General features: G+C 41.4%; 1 protein-coding gene across 1 annotated transcript in view; it reads left to right on the plus strand.

The window, feature by feature from the left end:
• Window positions 1-14,330, plus strand: part of CDK15 (cyclin dependent kinase 15) — a gene marked incomplete at its 5' end in the record, with an annotated part of 87,501 nt that overhangs the window by 58,321 nt on the left and 14,850 nt on the right. Inside the window, one exon of the mRNA XM_079130681.1 lies at window positions 9,967-10,015. Coding sequence (XP_078986807.1) covers window positions 9,967-10,015 — 49 coding nt within the window. The remainder of the gene's footprint in view (window positions 1-9,966; window positions 10,016-14,330) is intronic.

Raw genomic sequence — 14,330 nt, forward strand, 5'->3', positions numbered from 1 at the left:
TCATAATTATATGCATATATGACATAAATATACAATATAGCAATATGCATTTTTTTTTTTCTAGTATACATAACTGCTAATCCCTACTACTGCATGCCAAGGTCAGTGCTAGAAAGGGTAACACCATTTTACAGATGTGAGCCTCCCAGGCTCACAGAGGCATTTCCTGTTTGGAAGTGGGTCAAATCTGCATCCCAACCTTGTTCTTTTTCCATTGATCATGTTGTGTCCATGTCTGATTTTGTAGGACAGTGCAGAGAAAACAATGAAATTATTGAACTGCATCTGCTATGGTGCCTAATCTTTAGTAGGTGTTTGATAAGTTAGGGTTTGTTTTTTTTTTTCCAGTGTTGGGATTGAACCAAGGGCCTCGCACATACTAGGCACATACTAGGCAAGTGCCTTTGGGGCTGAGCCACAGCCCCAATTCCTGTGGTTTTTGTTTTGTTTTGTTTTGTTTTGTTTCAGTGTAGAAGTTCAGCTGCTCAGTGACTCACCATGGTGCAGATCCAATGACAGGTGTGAGAACTGATGCTGCCTCTTTCTTTATATTTAGCTCCTTCAAAAGCTTGGCCTCTTTCTGAATATCAGGTGTGCCTCCTGACAACAGAACTGTCTTTCGTTTCTGCTTGCTTGAGCCTGAATGTTGCCTGAATTCCCATATTCTAAGAGTGGGTGCTCAGTTTTCAAACATCTACCTGAGTCAGTCTGAGTGCATGTTAAGGCCGTCTCTGTCAAGGCTGTCCCTGTCAAATGGTCTGTCCATTCTGCTCCTCACACCTGAACTGCTGTGAGATGTTGACCCACTCTACGTGCACAGGGCCCTTCCTTGGGAGAATCATTGTTAACTACCTACTACATAATGAATATCCAGTAAGGGCCACCAAATCGCAGCAGCATTTGTGTTATCTTCATTTATTTCACCCAAGATGGTAGCATGGTGGAAAGAGCAGCAGCATTTTCTACAGACCAAACCTAACCACTTTCATCACTTCTAGTATTTTATACATGCCCTCTAACTGGCACATAATAGGTAGTCAATAGATATTTATGAAACAAAACCAATGACTAGGAATTATGAAATTTGATTTCAAATTCCAATTGTACCCTCTAGGACTCAAATTATTCCTGTTCTGTTTGCTTTCCCAAGAAAAAAAAAACATATATAGTTATTACTGACCTTATTACTGGGCAATATTAACTATTATTTATTGAGTACTAACAGTGAGAAGCATTATTTTACATTGATTCATCACCACCCTATCAAATCAGGGCACTGTTATCATCCATACTTTATAAAGGAGAGCTGAAGTTTTGAGAGGTATACGTCTTACTGAGGTCACCTGGTCAGTAAGTGGTGACCCAGTACTTACAGTCTCTTTGAAGTCTAAGTTAGCAGTGTTCCATATTACCTCAACTGTCAAATGGCAATGGTAATGATTTGGTGATTAGGACAATGTCCTATGGTGGGGCCCAGCCTGTGTCACTATTCTAAGTCCATTTCTACATGATTATGTCTTTCCACCCAGTCTTGATGTTCAAGTCTGTGAGCTTGGTGACGTGTTTCTGAAATGTAATGTGAGTGCCGTCCCTACCCTGGGACTCAGGCAGCCCTCCCTTGCTACAGCTAATGAAGCCACCAGCGATCACCGAATCTATGAACCGAGATTGGGCTCATTACTGTTTCGCTTCTGGAGCGCTGCTGAAAGCTCCCGGGGAGTTCCTATTAACATCTTTATTAACCCGTCCCCCACATCAGTCAGTGAAATTCATTTAGATACACAGCCCACTTTGATCTTCATTAATAGTTTCTTCTAGTTTCTACATTTATTTTTAGTTTTCTCATCTTTAATTTATTTAGTGGCAATTATTAGTTTTTATGGAGTGGGAGTAGATGATCTTAAAGTAATTAAGATTAGAAAAAATTGGGAGTGAAAATAGGTAAAACATATTTCTTTCTAAGAGTGGGTGCTCAGTTTTCAAACATCTACCTGATGTTTGAAAAGAAACGTGCAACTTTATATGTTGTATACTATATAAAATATATAAATTGCATATACAGTATGCATATATACAATTTTTATTTGTCAATTGAAATAAATAAATAAGGTTAGATGTTAAAAAAAAAAAATAAAACAAGGTAAAACCTGTCCATATTCCTGTAAGTTCCAGAAGAAAATGGTCTTCAAAGTGCCAAACGTCACTGAGGCTCCTTCCTTAACCTCAGTGCCAGGGCCTTGTGGCATCAATCTCTATAAGGCACAGGACTGGATACACAAGTGGGCTCTCATGAGTTACTTTAACGTTTTAAGAGTAAGGTTAACTAAATGTATTGCATTTTTATTTTTTTATCCAAGCATCAACTTCTGTCTTTCATTTAGCAAATATTTATTAAGTGCTAGGTGCTGGGACTGGGAGAATAAAAAAAGAAATGCAGCATGGAGTCCTGCCTTCAAGGAATAGAATCCAGAGGGAGAAATAAACCAATTATACAAGGTGGAAAGTACATTATAGCAGCATGCCCCGGGGACCTTGAGAAGGCTGGGGAAGGCCATCTTTATTTAGGGAGTTTGGAAATGTTGTGAGAGGAGGAATCATGAGCTGAGACTACATGATGACTAGAGAAAGGTGATAGAGGAGGATGGCTTTCTCCAGGTGAGCAGGAGGAGAGGTGGTCCCCGTGGTCCCAGACAAAGGAACTAGACATAGAAGAATAGGAAAGTGGGCTTATGTGGTAATGTACCAAGCCGGTCAGTTGCTAAGGACAGCTAGAATGGTGGCTTTGTGGGGGACTGTCACTGCAGATGAAGCTGGAAGAGTAGTCAAGGACCAGACTGGGAAATGACTGATAATCATTCTAAGGATTTGCACATTGACATGTAAGCAAAGGGAAGGACTTGGATGATTTTTAGTGACAAGTGATATGGCAGGATTTAATTTTTAGAAAGAAAATTGCTTGTAAGACTGTAGAATCGAATTGGTGGTAGGTGAGGTCAGAAGCAATACAGGAATCCTCTAGATTCTAGAAGACACTAGGATGTCTGTGCTTGAGCAGTGACTGATTAGGCTTGAGTTGTGAAGGAACAAAAACCTGTCTCTATGGGTAAGAGAGGGAGCATCGTTCACTGGCACAGGAAATAAAAGGGGGAAAGGAACAGATTTATATGGAAGTTAATGAATATAAACTTTCAAAACATTTTGAGCCAAATGAAATATTTAAAAAGCAATTAGAAATACAGGTATGTGATTACAAGAGTCCAATTTAGAAAGACAGAATCAGAAGTCATTTGCTTAAAGCCCAAAGTGTGAATCCTGTTGCCCCTGAAAATCAATGTAGAGAAAGAAGTACTGGACTGCCTGTCCAGTACTAAAGGACCCCATAGAGGGAAAGGAGCTGAGAAGACCAGGAGATGATAATAATAATAATAATAACATGGAAAACCATATGATCATAAGCTTGCTGGGGGCAGGCCAGGTACCACACTCGTGTGTTCTCAGTACTGAGCACAATGACTACACATGGAGGCCCTTCATGAGGTCTCAACATTTGTAGAGACTACAAGGGAATGAAAAATGATGTCAAATATGCAACTCCGAAAAGATGATAAACCTTTAAAAGCACGATCGAGTTCAAAACCCATTTGTGGGGGTGGATAACATTAACCACAGTACTGCTGAAAGAGAAGAAGTCCTGCTTAGGTCCATGCCCTCTACCTTCTCCATCCACCAGGAGCAAGACCTGGCTTCTTCCTCTCCAGAGACCTTGGGAACAGGCTTCAGAGGATGGCATATTTTCTCAGATTCACAGGAAGTTTTGATGTAGAATTAGAAAAGTGGCAAGTTATAGACATAAATCAGAGTGCCAGCCTCAAATGCCAATGAACCTTATCCACAAGAGCCCTGGCTTTCTGAGTCCTAATGAGGCTCAAAAAGGAATCTAAAGCCTGGTAAAAACTCCTGGAGTCAAAGAATAAGGAAGCTTCCAAGTCAGCTCCTTGAGGAAAAGCAAAGCCAGCAGTTGAGTAGTTGGGAGGAGGGGGAACGCTGGTGTGTGTGTGTGTGTGTGTGTGTGTGTGTGTGTGTTTGGGGTGGGGGAGAGGTACAGGTAGGAGAAAAAGAGCTACAGATTTTGGTAGTGCACTTTTAAAGTTACTGTTCAAGATAGCGAAGTAAGGCTAACAACATTATCAACTATTTAAATATATGGTATCTCGAGAATGCATTGTATTCAGGAAATTCCAGAGGTGTAGTTCAGCACTATAAGATAACCTTAGAGTGATCGTGGCAAGACTGTCGTAACTAGAAAATGTTTTACTTTGAGCCAAGACTTCAAATGTCCCAGTGGTGTTTTATCAATCAACCAACAAATCTCTGTTGACTAAGGTTCCTATACTTGAGTCATTTGTGAAAAGAGTTCTATTAAACATTTGTGGGAAATAGATTTTTTTTTTTTAACTATGGTGGCAACAACTCTGCCCTCCATGAATTTTCCTCCACTTACTTTGGAAATTTAAATATCCCACCTTTTTAGTTTTCTTTTGCAACTGGTTTTGCTTTTCCTGCCTCAAATTCCAGTTGAACTCAAATGAGAACTCTTTTAAAGAGAACTGCAGAGGAAGGAGATGGAGGGAAATCTGGTCTAATGATTTACTATCAACTATGGAGAAGGGAAACAAACTACCTCCAGATCTGTTATGTTTAAAGGCTAAATGGTTCTGTGTACAAGGTCTATCTGTTTGTGGACGGTTCTCTCATTGACCACTTGCAGATTAACTACTGGGAAAAATCGATGGTAGAGAGACAGGGTGATTCAACATTATCCAACATCTGGTTACCTGCTTAAGAGTGGGAGGGTAGTCCACAAATAGACCTGGGCTTTGACTTGGCTTCCTGGCAACTCCCAGACTGACCCTGACCACATCAATTGCTCTGAGCTAATGTAGCGACAAAATAAATGTGGGAAGAGCCAGCCCTATCCGTCTGCACAGAACATGGACTCTCCAATTCAAACTGTTGTCACTCCTGGGGTCCTGGGGCAACCTTACAGTCATCCCTTTCTGGTCAAATTTATGAGAGCTGATTTCTCCCTTGTTGCACTTCCTCTTTCACATCCTGGAACAACATATTAAGTATGAGTCAGACTCTGCTGCAGTTTTTATATACATTGATTAATGGAATTTTCACAACAACCTCACTTGAGTTGTCACAGATGAGGAAATGAGGCTCAGAGAAGCATGTGGAGCTGCTGGCGAGTACTGGACCTGCTCTGTTGGCTAGACCAGCAGTCCTCTGTCTTAGCCTCACTACAGACATCTGGAGATCATTAAAGACATAATAACAGCACAACAACTAACCAATGCCTGGACCTTCCCAGACTAGTTAAATCAGACTCTCTGGGGGAGTGGAGCCAGGGCTGCCTTTCTTTTAAAAGTGCTGCAGGTGAGGCTGATATGGAGCCCCCTTGAGAGCTACCATGTTAGACCACACTACCCCTCCCAGACAAGGGTAAGAACAAGAAGAAGAAAAGAGAAGGAATGAGACTAACACCTTTTTTAAATCCCCTTCTGTATACCAAATGCTCAATTTTATCTAATCCTTCCAGCAAATGGAAAATTATGCCCATTTTATAGATTTGTAAACTTTCTCAGTTACTTAACCGGAGAGTTTGAGCAGTTTCTCCTCAAGTACCAGTGCTCCTAAGCAGCAGAAAGGAGAGCTGAGCCTGGGTTTGTGTTCGTGTTACTGTGCTACACAGCTAAGAAAACACCTCTGGCTCACACTGAGGCCTCGAGAGAAATCAACCCAGGCCTACAAGAATTGGAGCTTGGAGCAAGCTAGAATTTCAGTAGCAGGAAATGGTTATGAAAGGTTTCCTAAGAGAACAATAAAGCGGAAATACCTGAGAGGAGAGAGATAAACAAGGTATACAGGACAAGGGAAAGAAGCAGGAGAAACAGAGTGAGAAAGTCTTATGTGCACTTATTACCCAGTTCTCACAACCCTGTGCAGAAAGAAAAACCCTTCTGCAGGTGGGAAAACTGAGACCCAGTGAAGTTAAGCCACACCTTCAAGTCACACAACCAGTAAGTGGGTTATCAAAGAATCAAAACCTGGGTCCAGAGTCCAAGTGCCTTGCCACAGTCTACACTGCTCATCATTTTTCAAAGAAAGGGGAAGAAAGGGCAAACAAGGTTTATTTTGCTTAATGCTCCAGAGTCGGCACTTTACAGTCATTGTGTAATTTAATTGCTTTAGCATCCTTGTAAGGTGACTATGACCTGCAGCTTGGTTACGGAAACTGAGGGTCGCCATGGTTCAAATATGTGCTTCAAGTCTCAGCAAAACTGAAGTAACAGTCAGTACCCAGATGAATTCAGCTAACTCCCAACATGAACAACACTAAAGCTGGAAATAGTATAAAATTACTAAAGGCTAAAAAACACAGCACATTGAGCTCTAAGACAGGAAAGACAGAAAATGGGAGCGGACTGAAATGGATTTCATTATGCTAATTGGAAATTGGGATAGGACTGCATGAGGAAATATTTTAATGTTGTTTGGCCAGGGAAGAACTGTAAATAGACAGCAGAAAGTGGTTTGGAAATAAACATACCAAATAAATTCCAGATATTCTTATCTTTACTGGTTATTTTGAACACAGGCTCAATTGCATTGAACAGAGGGTAAGTAACCTGTATACAGCAGTGCTTCTCTTAGCGCCCACCTGGGACTATAAACCATAGGCAGAGTGGTTCACATTTGATTGCATCTGACCTTGAAAACTCAAACCACTTTCTTTGATCACTCCTTTCACTCTACAACTCTTAGCACTATAAATTCAGCTTTTAATTGAACTTGCGTCTAAAGGTACAACAGAGTACTGACATCCCCCTGTATCCACAGGGAACTGGTTCCAGGACCCCAGGAGATACCCGAATCTGCAGGAGCTCAAGTACCTTGGCATTTTCATATAACCTAAGCACGTTATCCCATATGCTTTTAATCATCTCCAGGTTACTTATAATACATAGTACAATGTGAAAAGTTGTTACGATGTATTGTTTAGGCAATAATGACAAGGAAAAAATGTTTGTACATGTTCGGTACAATTGCCCCAGCAATTTTTAAAATATTTTCAATTCATGGTTGGTTGAGTCCTTGGATGGGGAACCTGCAGAGAGAAACCTGCAGAGACAGAAGGCCAACAGTAAACTGGGTGTAGTGCTGCACACCTGGAATCCCAGCAGTTTGGGAGGCTGAAGCAGGAAGATTACATGTTCGAGGCCAGCCTTAGTAACCTAGTGAGGCCTTCAACAACTCAGTGAGATCCTTTCTCTAAATAAAAAGTAAAAAGGACTTGGGGATTAGCTCAGTGGTAAACACCCCTGAGTTCAATCCCTAGTAAAAAAAAAAAAAAAAAAAAAAGGCTAACTATATATACTTCTTTATTAATTTTTTAAAACTATTTTTAGATGTTATTTATATGTGGTGCTGAGAATTGAACCCAGTGCCTCACACATGCTTGGCAAGTACTCTACTACTGAGCTACAGCCCCAGACTCCTTTATTAATATTTTTGAGAAAACAGGCGTAGAAGGATAAAGCATAAACCCCTCTACCCACAGTCACTATTTAGTGAGTAGTCTTCTACATGTTTCTATGCACATACCAGCATGAATACGTCAGTATTATTGAAGTGATTTTTATTTTGTTGCCAAACTATGATGAAATTCTTGGTTGTGGTCAACAGCATTGGTATGTTCCATTCGTATAGGATCTAGCAGAGGAGATTTTTTTTTAAATCAAAACTTCATGCTTCAGAAAAGGGTAAGGTAGAAATATCACTTTAAATGAGAGTCCAAATACTCTTTTCTCAATTTGGATGAGAAAAACAGCAAATTTGATACGCAGCAGCAGTAATCCTCCTCTATGGATCTTTCATGACCCTCACATAGAGGTGACATTGGATGACTATTCTTGATTGAAAAATGTCCCCTTTCATTGTGGTTTTATTTTGCGTTAGCGTCAATACCAAAAGTGATAAGAGAACCCTGTATCCAAATAAAAATGTTCTAGAATGCTCCAAATAAAATTACAATTATTATTATTAGTTTTACCACACAGGGCATATAAAATTAGCCCCCCCTTCCTTTTTACCACCTTTAAGTCTTTGAGACTTTGCCCTTTCTTTCGCTGCATGGCTTTTCAAGTGTCTGTGGCAAGGTTTCTTTTGATTTCTTCATTATCCTCCTAACATTTGACACATACTCTGCACATCATATATGTCAAATAAATGTTTGTTGACTTTACTGAATATTTTGGCTCTATTAGTTTGCTAGAGCTGCTATAAACAAAGTTCCATAAATGGAGTGGCTTAAGCAACAGAAATTTATTGTCTCACAGTTCTAGAGGGTAGGAGCCTGAACCTGAGATGTCTTCAGGTTGGTTCTTTCTGAGGACTCAGACAGAATCTGTTCCAGGCCCTACCTCCTTGGTTTATAGATGTCCATCTTCTCTCTTTGTATTTCTTCAGATCTATTCTTTGGTAAATGTCTACCTCTGTATCCAAATGTGTGTGTGTGTGTGTGTGTGTGTGTGTGTGTGTGTGTGTGTGTGTGGTGATCTTTGTTTTTTGCAGTACTGGGTATTGAACCCAGGGTTACTCTACCACTGAGTTACATCCCCAGTCCCTTATATTGTATGATTTTTGTCTTTTTTATTTGTTGTATGTATGTGTGTGGTGGGAGGAGTAATAAGGTTTTAACCCAGGGATGCTCTACCTCTGAGCTCCATTCCCCAGTTCTGTTCATCAATTTTATTTTGAGACAGGGTCTTGCTAAGTTGCCCAGGTTGACTTCCAACTGGCAATCCTCCTGCCTCAGTCTCTCAAGTGGCTGGGATTACAGGTGTGCATCACTGTGCCCAGCTACATTTTCCCTTTTTATGAAGAGGCCAGTAAAATTGTATTAGTGTCCACCCTAATGACTACATCTTACCTAGTTATATCTGCAATAACCCTCTTTCCATAAAGGGTTATATTTGTGGTACATACCAGTAATCCCAATCACTCAGGAGGCTGAGGCAGGAGGATCAGAAGTTGAAGGCCAGCCTGGGCAACTTAGCCAGATCCTTGTCTCAAAATAAAAACCAAAAAGGGCTGGGGTTTAATTCAGTGGGAGAGCACCAAAAAGAAAAAAAAAAAAAAAAAAAGTCATATTTTGAGTGAGGTACTTGCAGTTAAGACTTCAAAATATGAATCTGGGTTAGTTGGGGGAGGATTCAATCCATAATAAGGATCTTCTAAAATCATAAAAATTCAGAGTGAGAAGAGGCCATCAGAAGTCGTTATTTTTTTTATTATGAGACAGGGTCTCACTGAGTTGCTTAGGGCCTTGCTAAGTTGCTGAGGCTGGCTTTGAACATGCAATCCTCCTGCCTCTGCCTCCCAAGTCACTGGGATTATAGGCGTGCGCCACTGCACCCAGCTGGTTCTTTTTTTTTTTTTTTTAATCTAAAATCTGCTTATTGGGATGTTTTCCCACTCATCTTGATTCAGGCTGCTTGCAGTGCTGCTTCCTTCTGAAGAAACATCCTTCGGTAAATCTCGCTTTTCCTCCCCTAGGCTGGCAGAGGTCAGTTGAATAGTCAACACACAAAACTACTGCTTGTGCATGGTTAAAAACTGTCGTGATTTCATATCATCTTGGGCATTTCACATCCATGAAATAGGAATTGGGGCTCTGCACCAGGCACTTCTTGATGTGTTTCTTCTCTCTTCTGGAGAGGGATAAAGGAGATCCTTTTCAAGAGGCATGTTCTCATGGGGAGGTCGTCACCACGAGGCCAGCTGATTCTTAAGTCCTCTTTAACCCAGGCCAAGAAAAGTATTTAGAATTTTAAGGATATTTTTTGGCAACATTTTGGGGGGTTGCTTTTGTTTTTTAATATATCTCTATGTGCTTTCCAGAATGGTTCCCGCTTTCTAAGCCTCAGAGTCTTCAGATTGTCTGGAACAGGTGAGCATCATTTTGGGAAGCTGTTTTTAGGTAGGAAGAAGGGACATTTCCCTGGACCTTGGTCCCCTGAACAGCCTCCAGTGCCTTGACCTCGGGGCACTGAGTCCCGGGAAGAAGCTCTGAGAGAGCCAGCATCCTGTGAATGTGTTGGTTTTTCTCTATGAACCATTTTACTTTCAGTGAGTTTGGTCATTAAAATTGTTTTGTGCCCCTCAGCCATGCCCCAGGCCCTGAGAACAGGGAGTGTTGGCTTGCAAGAAAACCTAGTGGGTTTATTATTCTCTGACACAGAGAAACCAAATAACATCATTGAGTGGCCATTGGAGGGGGAACTTGATTCATGGGGGTCATGCTTTCCCAGGCCCTCTCAACGCAGTCTCGGCTCAGACCAGGGCAGACTTTTATTACCAGCTTTCAACAAATCCCTAGTTTCTTTTGCAAAGTAAAACAGATAATAGAGACATTCCGGGAATAGCTAGCTAACTAAGCTGTGCCAGGCAACCTCGAGGCTAAGAAAAACTCAGTGTTTTCGGACAATGACCAATTACAATAACCAGTATTATTTGATCTGAGAGTAATTAGCTGAGGCTCTGTTCTTTTTGCTTCAGTGAGGAGGCAAAAAGGGCAGTGAGGAAAACATCAGAGACAGGGGAAACGAGCTCAAATGTCAAAGAAAAACACTCACACAGGTGGGGAGGAGTGGAGTTTCACCAGCCAAGATCCCAACTGAACATTTGAACATTGTGCTTGACTGAAAATATGGACGCATTGAGGCTAACCAAATGTCGTTTGGTTTCTCCATTCCTACTGTTCATAAAAAGTCATCATGTAGAGTGAATACCAGGGTACAAAGAACAAAATAGGTTGGAAACAGAGCTATGGACTCCCAAAGGGCCTTGAATTGGGAGCATCAGGGCTCCCTAGGGTGTCCCTCCCCTCCACTCTTATTTTCAAAAGCACTGTATAACTTGCAACTCCTCACCATCTTGGGAGAAGCTTCCAGAGTACTGCTGTTTATCACTTCATTCACACTTTCTCTCGCCAGCATAGTCAGGTTCTCTAACCCCTAGCTAGAAACATTTGGATTGTCACACTGCCCCCGGCTTGCTTTCCTTTCACTATTGGCTTTTGAAATAAATGGCACCTCCACACCTGTGAGGCATCCTAATGCTTTAGGGTGCTGCTGTTGCCACTGTTAAAATAGTGCCACCAACTTCCTGCTGTCTGCACACCAGCCCTTCCTTCTGGATCAATTGGGACTTGAATCTCTGGCCCCGACTTTTCTGACTACACAACTCCTACCAACTCCGCCCATTCCCTTGCCCATGGCAATGTCTTTGCCTCTGCTCAGACTTCTGGCTTCTCTCTGCTCAGATCCTGGGATAATGTCTGGAGCTGTACTAATACAGAAGCCACTAGTTGCACATGGCTCTTTAAACTTAAATTATTCCAAATTAAATTTAAAGTTCAGTTGTTCAATTGCACAAGCAGAATTCCGAGGACTCAAGAACCATATGCGTGTAGTAGCTACCATATTGGAAAGAGCAGAAATAGAATATTTCCATCATCATATGGAAATATTCTATTTTTATTTCTATTTTATTTTGAGACAGGGTCTTACCAAGTTCCTGAGACTGACCTCTAACTTGTGATCCTGTTGCCTTAGCCTCCTGAGTCACTGGGATTACAGGTGTGCACTGTGGCATCTGGTTCATCATGGAAAGTTCTTTTGGACAGTGCTGGCCTAGATTATCACATGAGAAAATTCTTGGTGCTGAAAAGGGCCCTACAAAAGGGAGTAGCATTAGGCAAGCTATGTACTACATGACTAGCAGGGTACTGCATATATTATTATATTCAATCCTTAGAAATGTCATTTTCATGATAAAGAGGAAGACACTGAGGCTCAGAGAAGCTAAGTAACCTAACCAAGGTCATCCAGGTAGGTAACTGGTGGAGTCAGGATTCATCTGGTGCACAGGTCTCTGTGAATTGTCAATTGAATCCACAATTCATTTGTAAGTGTGGTTAAGTAAAAAAACAGCTGATTTTTTATGGCTTTTCTACACGATTCCTGCAGAGGTGCAGTGGAACTGTGCACAGGCCTGTAAATGAGCACAGGGTCTTGCTAGGGGTTTGATGATGATCTCTTTAATGTGGGCCTAGTAAGACACACTCTTTAGACTGATTAGCAAATTGGAGGACAGCTTCTCTGATGATGTTTCTTCCTAGTGCCGATTAGGCTTACTGTGGGCATCTACTTTACTGTGTCCTAAACTGAAAGCATTAAAAAAGTACCTACTCTATCCCTGCCCTTTTCCTTTCTATAGTTGCAGGGGGGAAAAGCAAAGAACCCAGTTAAGCTCAAGGTAACCAGTTCAGCCTGTGCTGCAAAGATCAATGGCAGCAATGAGGGTGGGAGATTTCTATACTTAGAGTCAGGTTGTGCTAAGAAATTAAAACCACTGTCTCAGCTGGGTGCGTGGTGCATGCCTGTAATCCCAGCAACTCGGGAGGCTGAGCAGGAGGATAGTGAGTTCAAGCCAACCTCAGCAAAATCAAGATGCTAAGTAACTCAGTGAGAGCCTGTCTCTAAATAAAATACAAATTAGGGCTGGGGATGTGGCTCTGTGGTTGAGTGCCCCTGAGATCAATTCCTAGTACCCCAACAACCACAAAAAAAAAAAAAAAAAAAAAAAAGTCCAAAACCACTGTCTCATTCCTCTGAGAACAACTAGGTTTGATGGGTTCATAGATAGTGTTTTACATAATCACAAAGACTGAGCTAGGCACCCTGAATGGAGAGTATGTATACCTGCCAATCCTCCTTCAGACCTCTATCTTCAGGTTCCTTTTAGTCCTGACCTGGAAATTTGCAAAGACTGGGGATTTCCAAACTTCTTCTTCATCTTGTCTATGAAGAAGTTATTCCTGAGTTGAAGGACAGTAATCTGTTTGCAGAAACAGTTTTATGTCCTGGAAATCAGGTACCTGAAAACTTCTTATGCAAATCTTGTGCAAAAATTAGGTGAATTACAAATGTGGACGAGACCTTCAGCATCCCAGCACCATGGAATGCAGAGGGAAGAAGTATCTGCTTTCTTGCTTTTGCTCTAAGTTCGTATGTGAATTTGATGTTAAGTAAGCTGCTGTTTTTTGCTTGACTGTTTCGTGACCATGCAATTTAATTTTGAATGTCAAACATTAGTCCTGTGGTTAATTGTCTTCCAGGATCTGCAGTTTTTCCTCTTGTGGCTTTCTATTTGTAAACCTATTTGTGGCTTGTGGAGATGGATGTACTTAAATGATAGGCACTAGATTAGCAAAAGCTTTAAAGCCTTGTAAGTAAATAGGCATCAGGAAGACCCACAGGCCTGCAGGATGTCCCCTACCCTACCACTCTCTCCAGGTTCATATCAGGCACCTCTCCCTCTCTTTTTCCCAAGTCAGTCGCTAAGACTTGATTCCCTTCTTTAAACTCACTCTTCTCCCGTCCACTCCAAGGCACCAGAGATCTCTGCAGCAATGCTTTCCCCTTGCCTGTCCCCAGTTCTTCAGCTCTTAGCTCAAATGTCACTTCCTCGAGAAAGTCTTCCCTGACTGCTTCCTCCCATTCTGGGTCAGGTATCAGCTGCCTGGTTTGAGCTGCTACAATAAAATGTCTGAGACTAGATAATTTATAATCAGCAGAAATTTATTGTCTATGGTTCAGAAGGCTGGAAGACTAAAATCAAGGCTCCAGCAGATTTGGTGTCTGGTGAGGGCTCTGTGCTCATAGATGGTAATCTGTTTGGTGTGTCCTCATATGGTGGAAGAGGCCACCTCCTTTATGAAGGCACTAATCCCATTCATGATGGCTCTATTCTCATAATCTAATGACCTCCCAAGGGCCCTACCTTCCAGTATCATCACCTTGGTGATTAGGTTTCAACCTAAAAATTTCGGGAAGAACAGAAGCATTTAGACTAGAGCAGGAACCTTTTCTTCAAAGTGGTACCTGTGCATCTGTATGATAATGTGGTGAATATCTGGTTCCTCTACTAGACCAAGATGCCAGGAGACAGTCTTGCCTCATGCCTCCCAGAGCCAGCCACTCACTAGCACATAATAATTGCCCAATAAATGATTTTGTTCATCTCCAAATATATAGTTCAACATAAAGTCAACTTAAAAATTCATCCTTACTGTGATTTGCATGCTTAATTATCTCTCTTGCTCTGCTCCATCTCAGGGAGAATGAAGAGGACTTCTTAGCTAAAAATCCTGAGGCTGAGTTTCAGAAACTCTAGACATAACTGAATTTTCCACTCAAGCT

This window comes from Sciurus vulgaris (assembly GCF_902686455.1).
Source record: "Sciurus vulgaris genome assembly, chromosome: 3".
NCBI lineage: Eukaryota > Metazoa > Chordata > Mammalia > Rodentia > Sciuridae > Sciurus > Sciurus vulgaris.